Source organism: Plectropomus leopardus, chromosome 8, assembly GCF_026936395.1.
Source record: "Plectropomus leopardus strain MGB_pleo_1.0 chromosome 8, ASM2693639v1, whole genome shotgun sequence".
NCBI classification, from domain to species: domain Eukaryota; kingdom Metazoa; phylum Chordata; class Actinopteri; order Perciformes; family Serranidae; genus Plectropomus; species Plectropomus leopardus.
The window spans coordinates 17,317,206-17,333,621 of record NC_142183.1 but is presented as its reverse complement, the minus strand read 5'-3'; the positions used below and the strand labels follow the sequence as shown (position 1 = coordinate 17,333,621).

The following is a 16,416-nucleotide window of genomic DNA, read 5'->3' as shown; positions in this document are numbered from 1 at the left end:
TGGCAGAGATAAAACAATGACACATCACAGCCAAACTTGGACAGCGTCACTAGGTCAAGGTAGAGGGCCTGCAGAAGTGAGTATAAAAATTTTGACACTGAAACACACTGACAAGAAGTGTGAGTTTCACTGAAAATGTAAAACACCACCAGCTACAGGAAACCACCCACTCACACTGCTGAGAACTGGCTGACACACTGGATGTGTTACTCTGTGGGTATGAGAAACCCAAAGCACCCACACCTCCCCAGCTCCAGCAGGTGAAGCTTTGTAGAAAGCACTGACAACCTCAGAATCAGAGTCAAAAATACGTCATCTCAGGGGGATTTTGTGATTCATTACAGTCGCTCTGATGCCAAGCATAGAGAATGAAAGAAGTAGCAATAAAAAGTACAAAATGAAAATTAAGTAACATATTAAATAAAAAGAAGATATAAAATGAAAATATAAAATTAAATATGTGCAGTAGAAAACATAAAAAAATGTGCATTTTGCTTCAATTTCACACTAGTATGTAAACTAGATATACCGCCATGTGGTTGTATGCCTCCGTGCACTTAGATCTTACATCAATGTCTGAAAACATGGACACTTCAGACACAGAAGATCTGTGCAGTCAGCACAGTTTCAAGATGGTTCTTGAGTTAAAAACCTGTTGTATGAGGTCACTGTGACTTTGACTTTTGACATTTGGCCACCAGATTTTAATCAGATTATTCTTGCGTCCATGTGAATGTTTGTGCCAAGTTTGAGGCAATTCTCTCAAGGCCATCTTCAGATATTGCGTTCATGTAAAGGAGACAGAGGAAAGATCACATTGACCTTGACCTTTAAACACCAAATTCTAATCAGCTCATCGCTGAGTCCAAGTGCATCTTTGTGTCAAATCCGAATAAATTCTCTGAAGGTGTTCTTGAGATATCGCTTTCACAAGATTGAGACGGATCTAAGGTCAATTTGACCACCAAAGTCTAATCATTTCATCCTTAAATCTATTTGAATTTTTGTGCCAAATTTGAGGTAGTTTCCTCAAGGTGTTTTTGAGATATCACTTTCACAACAATGAGAAGGAGACAGTCATAGTGACCTTGAACTTTGACCTATGACCACCAAAATCTAATCAGTTGATCCTTGAGTCCAAGTGTACATTTGTGCTAAATCTGAAGCAATTGCCTCAGGGCACTCTTATATTGCGATATAGCGTTTGCAAGAGTGGGCCAGATGTATGTACGTATGGACGAACAGACAACCCGAAAACATAATGCCTCTGGCCACAGCTGTCGCCGGTGTAGAAGCATAGCTGTTAACCTCGGGCTCAGCCATCTACGTGACCCGCCCAAAACTGTGTGCAAACAACTGATGAGCTCAGAATTCCACAACAACCCGTTTTATCTTATTTATCAGAAATGTCTCAGAGTTTATTCATTAATATGATACCACGTGATTTATTAATAAACTTTAAAGCAGTTTCAAACCCGGATAAAAACATAGCACTTTTTTTTGGAAATCAATTCATCTTTGCCAATCTCAACAGTAGACTAACAGCTAGTTGAACTCTGGCAACTACTGTTTTTTAGAGCAGCAAAAGATTGATTTCTGGTAAATAGTGTAACATAAGCCGATAGCAAAATACTTTATGGCATTTGATCTTTGTATGTATTTTCTGCATGTTTTACATTGGGTTTAACTAGGGCCATGCCTTACAACAGTGATAGCAATAATTTCACATTCATATTGGGTTAGGAGTATACAGCTGTTTTTGGGTTTTTTTTGTTTTGTTGTTGCTTGTTTGTTTTTACTTTTTATAACAGTCATATCAGATTGGTACTTCTTATTAGCCGATGCACAAGCTCAGATATCTGACTCTATTGGGAAAGGCAGAACAGTAACGGCATATCATGATACTTGATAAATTTTGGTAAAAAGTCTCTCAGTGACTTCATAACATCTAAAATTGCTAAAACTTTTTGTGTTGGGTTATTAACTCCTGACTCCATTTTAATGACTTTATTAACACCTGTAACTGTAAAATGAATGGTTTACCAACATTTATTGACAATAGTTTTTTTTTAACCTGGCAACCCAAAGGTTTTGCTCACTAGCAGCTTATTACTGAACTATAAAGAATTAGTTAATTATGTATTAACCATTTTTAAAGCTCTTAGTCACAGCTTATAATGCCTTATGAGAAAGTGACAATCATTTTTTGTCCGAGCTTCTTTTCACCATCACCTTGTTAAGTTCATCACTTGGGCCGCTCCTGCACACATCACTGAAAACTGTTGCAGCTTTGAAATCAACCTAAGCAATGATCAAAAGCAATGATCATTTCATTATCAATCATTTATAATAACTTATGTGCACATTCAGAGTTTTTAAAACAGACAATCGGAGTGTCCTTGTGCATCAGCATGCTTTGCTCCAATTAAAAAAAAAATGTCAGCACCTTGAGAAGTTACGTAGTTTCACCTGTACTGTCAGCAATCATCACTCTCCACCTTAACAGCTCTGAGGTTTTTTAGCTGCACCATGAGGCAATGTTGCGTAATCCGTGAATGCCACAGGACATTTCCTGCTTGTCAGCACAACTGAGGCGTGGTGAGCCGGTGAGGGGAGACTGTCGCCGTCGGACACACACGACTTCACCATTCAACATAAACCAACCACCGTGAGTTTGCATCACTGATACACTTACTTATCCGAGGGGTCTCAAGGCTTTGGGTGGGTTAATATGTGCGCACGCTGTCCGGGGATTTACGCTCATAAAGGTGCTTCTGATAGTGCGCGGACCCTTGTTCCCCCTATGATTATTCATGTTCGCTCCGTCCCCTCCCCTCATGTTGAGCGCATCCTAATGGTCAGTTTCCATCTCCTCCGAGCGTCCTGTTATTTAAAGAGCGCACACATGCTGAAACCTGCACTCTCTCAGAGAGGACTAACCCTCTTATAATTGATCCTTAATTACCAGACAAAGTGTAAAGTATTTAATCATTTTTACAATAAATCAACTAAAGACCACCATGGAAAAAGGTATGAGTAGAGTCAATATTTTACCGGTGTGAAGACTCGTGTCTTTAAGCCTGATGAGACTGATGCTGGACTTTGTTGGAGCAGCCACATGTTGTTTTGTGGAAATTGTTCACTCAGCTGGTGGAAGTAATCCCACTGTGAACACAGTGCTGGAATGTGTCAGTGGTTTGACTGATTTTTTTCAGCTGTCAGTTGGACCCTGCGGCTTCTGCCGGCTTGAATTTTAACCTGCAGTTACCCTAGAGTTTAGTGTGTTACCAGGCCCTGGACTGTGAAGACACATTTATTTTTGTTATCATTTTTTATTGGATAAGTGGAAGTTAGTGCACACTATACAGTGCGCTGCTGATAGCTTAGCAAAGTGTAATTTATGAGGTGTCTGTGGATTTATAGCAACAGAGGATCGGGAATGTTTAAGAGAGGAAAGTTATTTTTTAAGTTTGTCTTATTTTTGCCATATTTTTCGTTGTTTCTGCTTTTTTATATAAAGGCTGTAATACATGTCAGTTTTTTAATAAACTGCCAGTGCATTATTGCAAAATGTTCTGAAACTTTTTCTGCTGGTAGATATTACAAACCAATGGCTTTCTTCAAGGTTGTTGATAAATTACTTTAATCCAACTATTTTGAATATTTGGGGCATTATTTCTTGCTGCCGCATTAACAGTTACCATGTTATCAGTGGTGGAAAGTAACTAAATGCATTTACTCAAGTACAAATTTGAGACACTTTTACTTGATATCTATTTTCTTGCTGCTTCTTGTGCTTCTTCTCCACTACGTCTCCGAAAGATATATTGTAATTTTTACTTCACTTGACAGCTTTATTTACTTTTCAGATTAATAATACAAAATATAATCAACAAATAAACTATGACTTAATATTGTAGATTAGGATACAGTTTTACCAATTCTCAGGGGAGAAATTCACAGCTACCAAACACTACATGAGGTGATTAAAATGAGCTCTGTCTTCACCAGCTGCAGCATTAAAGATTAAAGCATAATGAATTATATAACCCAATAATTTATGTTATTCTGAATTGGGACATTCTGCAGAATCAGAATTTATCATACATTAAGTATATTTTGATACCATTACTTATGCTCTTCTAATTTAGTACAATTTTGAATGCAAAATGTAATAATAACTTGTAACACTGTGGTTTTTCTATTTTTGCATAAGCAAAAGATCTGAGTTTGTTGTTTACCTCTGCATGGTATGCATCCATCTCCCTCTTAACAAAACAAGTAAAACCTGTTGTGTAGTGGGTGTAAATACTCCACAGCCTCCAGACAAAAACATCTGAAATTGTATTAGCGAACAAATGAAATATGAATTCTAGGGAAATCTACACAGCCTAGTAGCTGCAGTTGTGCCACGCCAGTGTATTGTTTTAACATCAGTTGCTGAAATCAGATTTGACTAATGGTTGACTGTTTTTGAAGAATTTTTGCTCAAAAGTTATGTATTAACATACATCTCTGTCAATTTTCAATGGAGTTCATGTAAATTGAGTTGATTCTGTTTCCTCTTTTTTTTAAAAAAAAAAAAAAAGTCTAGTTGCACATTTTGTGTCAGATATAATCGATAAGATAAACACATGGAATACTTGTTTTTGTTTTTTGAACCCTGTGATAGATGATTGACAGGCAGGGGTTTTTGAACTTTGCCACATATTCTCCTCTTATTCTCCTTTTGTTTGACCAAGCAAAGTTATGCAATTTCTCTTCTTGCTCATCATCCTTCTGCAGTAAGAAATTTTGTAATAGTTTTTGCTGATTTAATCTGGTTGTGCCCCACAGCTCGCAACAACATGACAGAGTTTTGGAAGGAGCACTCCAAGGCCGCCACAGTGGAGGAGATGATGCTGGACTCTCGTGCCAGGGAGCTGACCCAGTGTGAGCTGCCTGAGATCCTGTCCATGCTGCCCTGCTTGGACGGATTCAGAGTGCTGGAACTGGGAGCCGGCATTGGGTGAGCGGCGTCAGACTGTCAGTAGTGGTGGATGTGTGTGAGCAGGTTTTTTCAGGGTTTTCTCTTTAATTTAGGATCCTGTATCAGAAAGCAATTTTTAAATTTAGGTGATCAAATTATGTTTTTGATGTTTTGTTGGTACATTAAAAAACAAGGTGTCTGCGGGTCCTCTAAAAGTCCTAAATTCAGTTTTATACATATTACGCCTAAAAGCTATTAAAAAGTCTTCAAATTGTTGGAAAAATAAATTAACCTAACCCACTCTGATGACCATATTTCTACACAAAACTTCTCTCTGCACAGGACCACCTACTGCTTACCTACCTGAAATGCTTGAATGAGAATATGAATTTTTCCAAAAATTGGCCTTAAAATTGTTTTCAAAAATAATCTTGAAAAGGTCTTCAAAAAAAATTAATATTTCTATTACCTAGGGTTGAAGCAGTATACATGTTTCAATGCCTACTGAGGTATATTAACTGTTATACATTTGCTCATCTACAGTTGTGAAAAAAAATATGTAACCAGGTGGAGAATCTCACTTTTACATGCACATCTCCTGTCCTCCCCCCTTCCTGACAGACTTTTTACACAAACTTTCATTTAAAAGAAAAATTACAAATTCTGATTATTGTAAAGCATTTGTTAAACAACAACAAAAAACCCTTTTGTTATTATTCCTTTAAGGGTCATTGTAACTGTTAAGGATAATAGTAATTAGGTAATACTGTGATATTTTTTATTGACGTGTCTCTACAGGCGTTTCACCAGCCACCTGCTGACCAAGGCCGCCCATGTGACAGCTGTGGACTTCATGGGAAGCTTTGTGGAGAAGAACAGGCAAGAAAATGGTCACCATAGCAACGCTACCTTCATCCAAGCTGACGTCACAAAGCTGGATATCCCCGAAAACAGGTGTGTGCTAAGATATATGTTGACCAGGCATTCGTTGTTCATAGAAGATGAAGCCTTGTAACTTTGGTTAAAGTTAGACTTTTCCTGACGCACCAGCATGAGGTTGACATTTGGTATTTTTCCCAAGCAGCAACCTCTGATGCTGAAAATAAAGCTAAGGCACAAGATCTGAAAACTGCAGTTCTTCAACGGCCACTAGAGGCTGGCTCCAAAATAAAGTCAGTCCTCAAAGACCCCTGTGTTAAAATGCCCAACTTTACCACAGCAGAAATAAACATGCTTACAGCCTGTTTTTTTTTTTTTTTTTTTTCTTTTTTACAAAAAAACACATAATTCTAAATCACCTTAGAATTATAAGGTTCTTTCTGACATTTTTTTCAAAATTTAGGTATTCATATATTTTTATTTTGTGGTAACTCATTTACATTATGTGAGATGTTTTTTTTTAAGTTATATGCCTTTTTAGGCTTTTTTTTTTTTTTAGAAAACAAAAAGGTTAATATTATTTTTCCTATTTGGAATGAAAACTCTGAAGCTCAATATCTCAAAACCGCTCATAATACAGACAGAACCTTATGATTCTTAGGTGGTGAGTTTAAGTTTTGTATATATGGTCGCTTCTACTTCATAAAAAAGGTGATGGCAGCCACCTAAATGTCAAACTCAAGGCTTCACAATAGGAGTCTATAAACCAACGGGTAGCATCACAGTGGCTACATTCATTATTGTAATACAGGCAATGATTTTTACTGAAATGCCTTGGTAATTGGTACATTCACATTCCTTTCGGAGAATATTCAGTCACTTTGGTGATCCCAAAAGTTTTCATTTAGCACCATTTATTCAGATTAAAGCAGGATGGAAATCATGCATTTTGAAGGAGGATAAAAGACAGACAGTAATGTGCAACAACCCCATTACAGCTATTGGATTCTTTGGCCATCAGGTCTTATATAGTTTTTTAAAACTAAACTACTGTCTTTATTTAGGCAAAAGAAAATAGTTTTAGCTTTTTATTATATACTTTTTAAAAATTATATTATATTATTATATTTTAATGTTAAATGTATCCTTTCATTGTTCCCCTCAGCATTGACTTCATCTTCTCCAACTGGCTGCTGATGTATCTCAGCGATGAGGAGCTTAACTCCTTCATGGAGAAGATGCTGGGCTGGCTTCGGCCCGGTGGCTTTCTTTTCTTCAGAGAGTCCTGCAACCACCGGTCAGGTACTCAACCTGCAAGAAAACACTCACATCAATTCTGATTATTCATCAGGATTGAAACATTGATGAGAGTGGAATCTGAGTTGAGCAATTAAAATAGGACGACTCCTCAGCAGCCAGTATCTTTTTCTTGCCAAACAATCAGATTTAACTTGTAACTTTCTACCAAGGTGACTCCAAGAGGGACTTCAACCCGACCTGCTACCGCACTGAAGCACATTACAGCCAGTTGGTGTCATCGCTACAAGTACGGGGACCAGAGGAGGACCAAAAATTAGGTTTCGACATTGTGTTGAAAAAGAAAGTTCAAGCCTATGTTGAGGTAGAGCCATTTGAGTTGTCTAGTGAATCTTTAGGTGTAAAATAAAACAGCTTTGGAGTGTGTAATGTAGAAGTGAGGATTTTAACCCCTTCCTTTCTCTTCTTCACTCCCTGCCCTGTCTCCATCTTTTCTGACCTCGTCCTTTTTTAGATGAAAAACAATCCAAATCAGATCTGCTGGCTTCTGGAGAAGGTCTCCCGCTCCTCGAGCACCCAGAACGGATTCACCACCTTTCAGCAGTTCCTGGACAACCAGCAGTACACCAACCGCGGCATCCTGCGATACGAGAAGATGTTTGGGGCTGGTTACGTCAGCACAGGCGGACCCAGCACCACCAAGGTAGGAATATAGTCTTTAAAACAACAAACAAAAACATTCACTTTACTTAACATCAACATGTTTACATGATCATGAATCACAGCTGTACCTAAACACAACCTCATAGAGTTGAAACTGTGACTGTAGACTCGTAGTGTGGCTATCAAACAAATGTTTCTTATTTTATCCTTTATTTGGTCAGGGAGGTCCCATTAAGATATAAGATCCCTTCTTCCAGGGAGTACCGGTTTGCTATAAATGACCTTCAACAGCAACAGAGCCAGTCTCTATCATAGCAGCTCTATCAGCGGATACTCCTCTTCCCTCCTGCTTCCTCTGCTCGTCTTTGAAAGTTTCCATTATCTGTTTGTGAGGAAATCTGTGTTTTCTATCTACATGCATCTGCTCTCTGTGTAGTATAGGATATGAGATATGACTATTGAAATAAACTCAGTAGCATAAAACCTGCAACCCTCAATATCTTTGTCCTAATCATACATTTTTTCCCAAACAATGGACATACTGAGCACATAAAGGCAGAAGCATGAAGCTTTTTTTCTTTGGACTGTTATTAAACTAATGAACGAAATCTTTTTTTCCTGCTGACAGGAGTTTGTGGACCTGCTGAACCTGAAGCCCGGACAGAAGGTTTTAGACATCGGCTGTGGCATTGGTGGAGGAGACTTCTACATGGCAAAGGTAGGAGCTGAGGAATCTGGCACAGTCACGGTGACACTAATAATGATTAAAAGGGATTTTGTAATGATTGAAAGGACTGTAGTGATCGCAATAATTATTACTTTTCAGACCTTTGGAGTGGAGGTGCTTGGCCTGGACCTGTCAGAAAACATGGTGGACATCGCCATGGAGAGGGCAACCACTGAGAAGATGCCATCAGTATGTCATTAAATACCACTGATAATAGCTGGATTGAAGCGCAAAGATTTTCAACTTTTCCCTTCTAGCGTTTTCAAGTGGTATTTTTGTTGGGGCTTCTGTTGCAAATTTTTCAGTTACTTTGTTTGTTCCACCGCCATTTTCACTTCTGTAGATAATAACTGCAAAGATCTATACTCTTTGGCAACTGGGGATAGCCACCGATAGCTACCAGGGAAAACAAAAGCACTAACCTCTTATTGTTTTGGTTCTGCAAAGGTTTATGCAGTTACTTTGTGCAGTAAAGTGAGCCCTCATTTTACCAGGAGATTGTACTCGCTGGCAGACAGAATTACAAACCTCCAAACAAAACAAAAGTGAAGCTTATAGACCAAATAACAGTGTTTATTAACAAAAACTTCTCGGTAGAACATCCTTGTGTCACATACATAAGATCAGATGGTACTGGGAAAATGCTGCATTGCTCAGGTGGTTTTTAGACACCTAAAAAAGCCCCCCCCCCAAAAAAATCATTATCAGTTTAAGGTTTGAAGCTGTTATATCAAAGCCATTGAAGTCTATTGACAAAAACAGTAATTTAACTTAGTGGATCACGGAGCTGCTAGTCTACCGTTACTGGTTGGTTAGTGTGAAATTTAAAGTGGTAAAAATATTCCACATATTAAGTACAATGTATCTAAATTGTTATTAATTTAGGTGGCTAAAATATGTTAAGCTGTGGCCCCGTCCACAGCAGTACTTTGCTTAGCTTTCATGTCGGTGGATTTGGTTTACAACAAAGCAACGTAGTACATATAATAATCACAGCAGAAACATCTGATAGGTCGGACCACCCTGTTTCACCATATAGCATTAAATGTTACAGTTACAGCTGAAAATGACAACAGAAATAAACAAGTTAGTTGATTTCACACATCTCCGCAATTCAAATCAACTGTCAGTTGTCTACCAGGAAGTTATTGTTGTTGATAGCGTGACGTCGCGGTGATTCGGTCAATAAGGATCCAATCTAAACATTGATTGTGTCAGTATTCTATAGTCATTACATTGTACAATCAACATTTACTTTATAATAATAAGTTAAAGCAAAGTTGTCTTTCTCCACTTAAATGTTTTTTCCCCAAATGAGTCATGGCATACGCTTTACCTCAGGTCCAGTTTGAGGTGGCTGACGCCACTAAGAGGTCGTTCCCCGAAGGTTCCTTTGATGTGATCTACAGCAGAGACACAATCCTGCACATAGATGACAAACTGGCTCTCTTCAAACGCTTCCATGTGAGCTTTTTCTCAAATTTTTTGAAATGGCAGCATTATGTCCTGTCTTTGATATGCAAACCTCTGTTTGAATTTGTAGCTTGGAGAGGGAATGTGGTGAATCTTACAAAACACATAAAAGCAACATTTTTATATGTCATGCATTTCTTTGAGAAACTAGGTCCTTTCATGTGATTTCATCCTGTGTAACTTAACTGCTTTGTATTTTAATGTTCATGTTGTTTGTGTTCAGTCATGGTTAAAACCAGGTGGCAAGTTGCTCATCAGTGATTACTGCTGCGGGGAGAAGCCCTGGACGCCGATGTTCGAGGCCTACGTCAAACAGAGAGGCTATGTCCTTTATACACCCTCACAGTATGGCAAGGTGAATATACATTACAGCTAAATTATGTGATAGTTTGTGAAAGGACTCTACTGTCGTATGGGAACTTTGGTGCTCTTTACCAATATGTTTATGTATTGTTGTTGAGCACACTGCAGTGTCTGTTCACACACTGTTACATCTGATCTGTAAACTAAGTGATAATCTGATGTTATTAGCTTATCACAGATACACTATATGGACAAAAGTAATGGGCCGTCTACACATTACACCCACAGGAGCTTTTATGACATCCAGTTCTAAATCCATAGGCATTCATATGGAGTCGGTCCCCTCGCTTTGCAGCTATAACAGCTTCCACTCTTCTGCGAAGGCTTTCTACAAAATGTGTCAAGAAGTGTGTCTGCGGGAATTTTTCATTAATCCAGAAGAGTATTTGTGAGGTCGGACACTGATGTTGGACGAGAGCGCCTGGCTCACAATCTCCGTTATAGTTCATCCCAAAGGTGTTGGATAGGGTTGAGGTCAGGGCTCTGTGTGGGCCAGTCAAGTTCTTCCACACCAAACTCATCCAACCATGTCTTTAATGACCTTGCTTTGTGCACTGGGGCACAGTCATGCTGGAGCAGAAAAGGGCCTTCCCCAAACTGTTCCCACAAAGTTGGAAGCATAGAATTGTCCAAAATGTCATGGTAAGCCGAAGCATTAAGATTTCCTTTTCGTTTAACTGAGGGGCTGACGCCAACCCCAGGACAATGCAGTCAGACAGGTAACGTTCTCCTGGAATTTTCCAAACCCGGACTCATCCATCAGACTGCCAGATAGAGAGGCGTGATTCATCCCTCCACAGAACACGCTTAAACTGCTCCAGTGTCCAGTCGCGGCGTGCTTTACACCACTCCATCTGACACTTGCAGTTGTCTTTGTTGATTTAAGGCTTGCGTGCAGCTGCTCGGCCATGCCGAGAAGCTCCGGGCACACAGTTTCTGTGCTGATGTTAATGCCTTAGGAGGTTTGGAACTCTGCAGTTATTGAGTCAGCAGAGCGTTGGCAACTTTTACGCACTATGTTCATCAGTACTTGGCGACCCCGCTCTATAACTTTACGTGGCCTGCCACTTCATGGCTGAGTTGCTGTGGTTCCTAAATGCTTCATCTTTGCAATAATGCCACTTACAGTTGATTTGGGAATATCTCGGAGGGAAGAAATTTCATGAACTGACTTGTTGCATCAGCGGCATCCCATTAAATTACCACGCCCAAATTCACTTAACTCTTTAGAATGACTCATTCTTTCACAAATGTTTGTAAAGGCAAACCGCATGGCTAGGTGCTTGATTTTATACACCTGTGGCAATGGGACTGAAAGAAAGCCGGGAATTCAGTGATTAGGAGGTGTGACCCGACACTTTTGTCCATATACTGTATATTGGCTTATATGATGTAAGTAATATGAGTAGGTAAGTATTATGAGTATAGAAAACCAAAGATGTGTTAAGCAGAATATAGAAGCTGTGTCACCATTACATAGTTAGCCAGCCAGATAGCACTGACAAGTACGTTATTGAGCAGTAAAATGTCCAGCGTCTCTGCCATCACTTCACAGTGCAAGACAATGTAACATCAGCTGAACACACCTCAAGTTGGTTACAGTGTCCCTTAGGCCAAGAAGAAAAAAACAGCATTGCTGAAAGATCACCATAAATATATGTGTGTGTGAGTGTGTGTAGAATATCACTGACTTTATATAAAGATGAAATACATGTGTCCGCTTCCCCCCACTTAACAAAAATGAAACCATAACATCCCATATACAGCTGATGCCCTTTCACACCGATGACATCATTTGGAGACAGTCTGCACAGTAGCAAGTAGTGAGTTTCCGCCGTCTGACTAATCGCAGCCATTGCCAATGTGTACAAGAGCACTAGTTGTCACACCCAGCTGTAAATCATTGCATCCTTTTTATAGCAACAAAAAAAACAGTAATAACCAAAATTAAATCAACATTTTGGAACATTTTGAACATTTTAGTATGACAAGAACTACCTAAAATGATTAAAAAAAAAAAAAAAACATATTTGGGGGAAAAAGTAATTTAACATGTTTTTTGATTTTTTAGTGAAGCCCGTGTCCCATTTGCTGACACGGACGGGCGAGTTTATGACCTTCACTACAGCCAACCATCAGGGAGTGATCAAGATGTTTTGGTTTTGCTTTTGGGTTGTCGTGTAATCCATCTTTATATAAAGTCTATGTTAAATATACCTACACTTTTCATGTCCCTTAAATACATGAAATGCCATAAAAGAAGTCTTAAAAAACACAATATAATTAATACAGTCATTTAAATGTTTGGCCTGTGTACATAAAACAACTTCAGTTACAATTTCAAGTTATTAAGATAGTTGCTATTTAAGGTTGCATATATTTTAATGAATTGAATGAATGTCTTTTTTATTAACCCCCTAAACAAACCACTCATGTGTCTGCATATCAGACAGAAATGTTAAAGGTTTGCAGTGGCACAAAAAAGTCCAAGTTTTCTGCACAGACAGCTTCAATGCTCAAACAATGTGACTGTGTGCTCTGTGTTACTAATGTATCATCAGCTGGTGGTGCTGTTTCTACTTCATCCTGTCCTGTCTCTCCTCTGTAGTTCATTCAGGAAGCTGGTTTCTGTAATGTTAAGGCAGAGGACCGGACAGCCCAGTTCATCCAGGTGATAAAGACAGAGCTGCAGAGAGCGGAGGCCATCAAGGACGAATTCATTCAGGTTAGCATGCACAATCTTTCAAACTAATTGAACCGAGTGAACATAAATTCCTCTCTAAATTCTTTGGATGATTGCTCATCATACCTGCCTGCTGTCCTCTGCAGGAATTCTCTGAAGAGGATTATTTTGCGATAGTAAATGGATGGAGAGAAAAACTGGAACGCTCAAACAGTGGTGACCAACGGTGGGGACTCTTTTATGCTTCAAGGGATTGAGTGATTGCACTAAGAATTAAAAATAAAAGATAAAAAGGGATTTCCTATTATTTGTCTATGCTTTTGTCTTAGATTAATTGTTTGTTTGAAAAATAAAATCCTATTAAGGATTCAAAGTAATTTTGAGAAACCTGAAAGAAACAGTCACATCAAAGTGTAGGACTCACTGATTAAGTGAGCGATTTAAATAAATAAATAACATTTAATACAGTTTTACAATATTGACGTCTTTGGAATGACAAAGGGCAAAATCCTTTTTTTCTACACAGTATTTACTGTTAATTAAGTTTAATTTGTTATTGCTCATCTAAACATGAGAACTAGAATTTAATCACAACATGTTTTTTGGTTAGATTAAGTGACTGTTCATTACTTACTAGGGGGAGGGAGTGGCGCAAAAAGTGGGAGACTTATACTTTTTTATTTTGGCTTAGGGGAGGGACAAAAAACACTGAATGGATGTATCTTGTATTTATTTTACATACACTCTTCCGTGCACTCTTTTTTCTGCCGAAGTGCGCATACAGACGTGTGATGGTAATGATGTGATTTGCATTTTGCTCAAGAAATTAGCTGTTTGTTTTGGTGATAACTCTCACTCCCGTACTGTTTGCTTGTTGCATCGGTGAGGAGGGCCATGCATTTTCCTGCAGTGACTCAGGGAGGCTCAAGAAAAAATATTTGGGACTTCAAGAAGGGTCAAGATTTAAAAAAAAAAGGAGTCACACCATAGCTACCCCACATCTTCTGATAAATGAAGAACAGTCCCTAAAAGACAGATTCTAATACAATACTGAATAAAACAATATTATATATTACCAAGACCTTCACTGTGTAAGAAATTTTAGTTTTTGTTTCACCTCTTCTGAGTCTTCCTAAAATATGCAGCAAATGTTTCACTATCATCTCTCAATACAACTATATAAGAAAAGACAAGGCAATGCAGCTTTATTTGTATAGCACATTTCATACACAGGGCAATTCAAAGTGCTTTACAGAGTAATAAAATATAAAAACATAATTAAATATACAGATTTACAATAAAAGAGATACAAGGTGAAATCAATTACTAAATGATAAAAAAAAGTCACTGGTTTTGTTGGTTGGCAGTTGTTTTATGTAGAACTTTTGCCAGCACAGTCAGATGGTTCAGAACTTGTCCGACTCGTACTTACAGTGAGCGCAGGTGCTGCCCGTCGCCATTACTCATTTAGACTTCTAATTGTGTGTCAGTGAGTTTAACAGCAGCTCTGTGTTAACAAAGACTGTATGGTATCTATTTCTGGTCAGGCAGGCTGCTCAACATGACGCATCTTGTGAAAAGTAAATAAACTATCAAAGATGTGAAACACAATGAGCTTATGAAGTGTCAGCCTGTCTGTGTAAATCTCCTCTGTGACATGCAATTAACGGGAAAGAACATTTAGGGTTTGTTCTGAATCCCAGTAGCCTAAATTCAGTGTGAAAACAACACTTACACTGTCACTTACAAGACAGTGACTAACAAGTCATTGTTTTGCAGGTCACAACTAAGTCTCAAGTTCTGATCCTTAACTACGAGTTTCCAGTCCTAAACAAGTCAAAATGCACTATTTACTAAATGTAATTTACCATTTGTCAACAACAGATTGATATAAAAGTTACAACAATCATGAACTCTTTTAAAATGTTGAGTGTATTTGTTAGAACAAGTTTGTAGAAAGTTTTTGCATCTCAGTCTGTCATTTTTGACCTGTCTGATTCAAATGCCGTAATTTGGTATTTGTTGACTACTGCATAGTTTTAATGGACAAATAAAAATCATATCATTTTTCCCAGCGGCGGCTCAGTAATGTAACCTGAGTTCTTCCTGATTCCCTCCTGCATCATGACTGACTGATTGGTTCAAAAAGAGTGGTTCTGGGAAATTAGATGTCGACTTGCTGGGAAAGAATAGCATTAAGGTTGTCCTGAAAGTGAAATAAAGTAAATTGAACCGTGGCAAACGTTTGAGATTTAAAATCTGAAACTCTTTAACCTTTGGGCTCTGGGGATGGCATTGAGAATTTTAAAGTCAAAAGGCCCAAGTCCAAGTGAAGTCACAAGTCACTGATGTTAAAGTCCAAGTCAAGGTGCAAGTCTTTTGTGATTTTTGTTTAATCAAGTCCAATTTGTGACTCGAGTTCACACTAGTCACACTAGTCGGATGTTTCAAAACATACAAAGCTCTGCTACCAAGCTATAAAACAGCCTTTCTGATGATGCTGAGGCCTGAAAAAACAGTAAAATTTGTCCCATAAAATGTGATTTAAAACTATAATGTGCCGTATTTTATAATACGATATACATAAGCTGGCTGTAACATAATGTGTGATCAGTCTTTGCATGCCTGAGCAATTGCTTCCGGTCTGAGGGGTGCCTCCAAACAGCCAGGCCTCAAGAGTTGGCTGCAGTAAGCAGAAGCTACGGGGCATTAAAAATAATAAAACAAAATAAACAGGTTGTTTTGTTTTTTTAATTGCTCATTATCTGTATTCACAGTCCACCTCTGTACAGATACCTTCAGGCAGCCGGCTGTTTAAAAGCAATGATCGACACATATTGTTTGGCAGTGATGCGGAGGCAGGTATGACCAGCAGCCCCTGACTTGGGGCAAAAAGTTGTTGGACCTCTCACATCTGTCTTCGGAGACATTTAACTAATTAGCAAGTGTGTTTTTTTAATGGGCGCACTTAGACACTCATATTGTGGGTCAACGGATGTCGCACATTCTGAACAGCTGATGATCAACAACACAAACCTTTTCGAGCCCCTGGATGCACTCAGTCTTTACTACTGACATTTCCGTCTGAGCAGCTTTAAAGTTGTGAGTCTGGTGGAAATTTTCTTTACGATGATGCAGAAGTATCACTCGAGGGTGGCAGCTATTTCCCAGCTCAGCTGAGAATTTGTTGAAGGTTGAAGCAATGTTCAGTCAGGGTTACAGGCTTCCAGCTGTCAGGAATGGCAGAAAGACATCAGAGATGCAAGCAGTCTTTTGACAACAGATGATGTTAACAGGTGCTTCGGTTTTCTATTTTTCTTTGCAACTTCTCTTTTTGTCGCTTCTGCATTGTTGTAACAGCTCAGTAAAACATCAGTGTCATGCCGAAGTGAAACACTGACA

The 16,416-nt window shown here is 38.6% G+C and overlaps 1 protein-coding gene across 2 annotated transcripts; it reads left to right on the top strand.

Annotated features, from left to right (window-relative positions):
- The first annotated feature begins 2,556 nt into the window (after positions 1-2,556).
- Positions 2,557-13,311, top strand: pmt (phosphoethanolamine methyltransferase). 2 transcript variants are annotated; one of them, XM_042492710.2, is made up of 12 exons: positions 2,557-2,668; positions 4,837-5,008; positions 5,768-5,923; positions 7,014-7,150; positions 7,318-7,469; positions 7,620-7,808; positions 8,397-8,486; positions 8,595-8,684; positions 9,837-9,959; positions 10,192-10,323; positions 12,940-13,056; positions 13,161-13,311. In XM_042492710.2, exons 2-12 carry the CDS (start codon positions 4,848-4,850, stop codon positions 13,269-13,271), a joined length of 1,458 nt encoding a protein of 485 aa, XP_042348644.2. In that variant the 5' UTR covers positions 2,557-2,668; positions 4,837-4,847; the 3' UTR covers positions 13,272-13,311. The 2 variants fall into 2 exon arrangements, with proteins under 2 accessions (XP_042348644.2, XP_042348643.2); XM_042492709.2 differs by lacking the exon at positions 2,557-2,668 and adding an exon at positions 2,874-3,030.
- Positions 13,312-16,416: the final 3,105 nt, after the last annotated feature.

Coding starts and splice junctions, on each gene's coding strand:
- pmt (XM_042492709.2), top strand. Junction 8,487..8,594: donor GAGACTTCTACATGGCAAAG/GTAGGAGCTGAG, acceptor ATTACTTTTCAG/ACCTTTGGAGTGGAGGTGCT. Junction 8,685..9,836: donor CCACTGAGAAGATGCCATCA/GTATGTCATTAA, acceptor GCTTTACCTCAG/GTCCAGTTTGAGGTGGCTGA.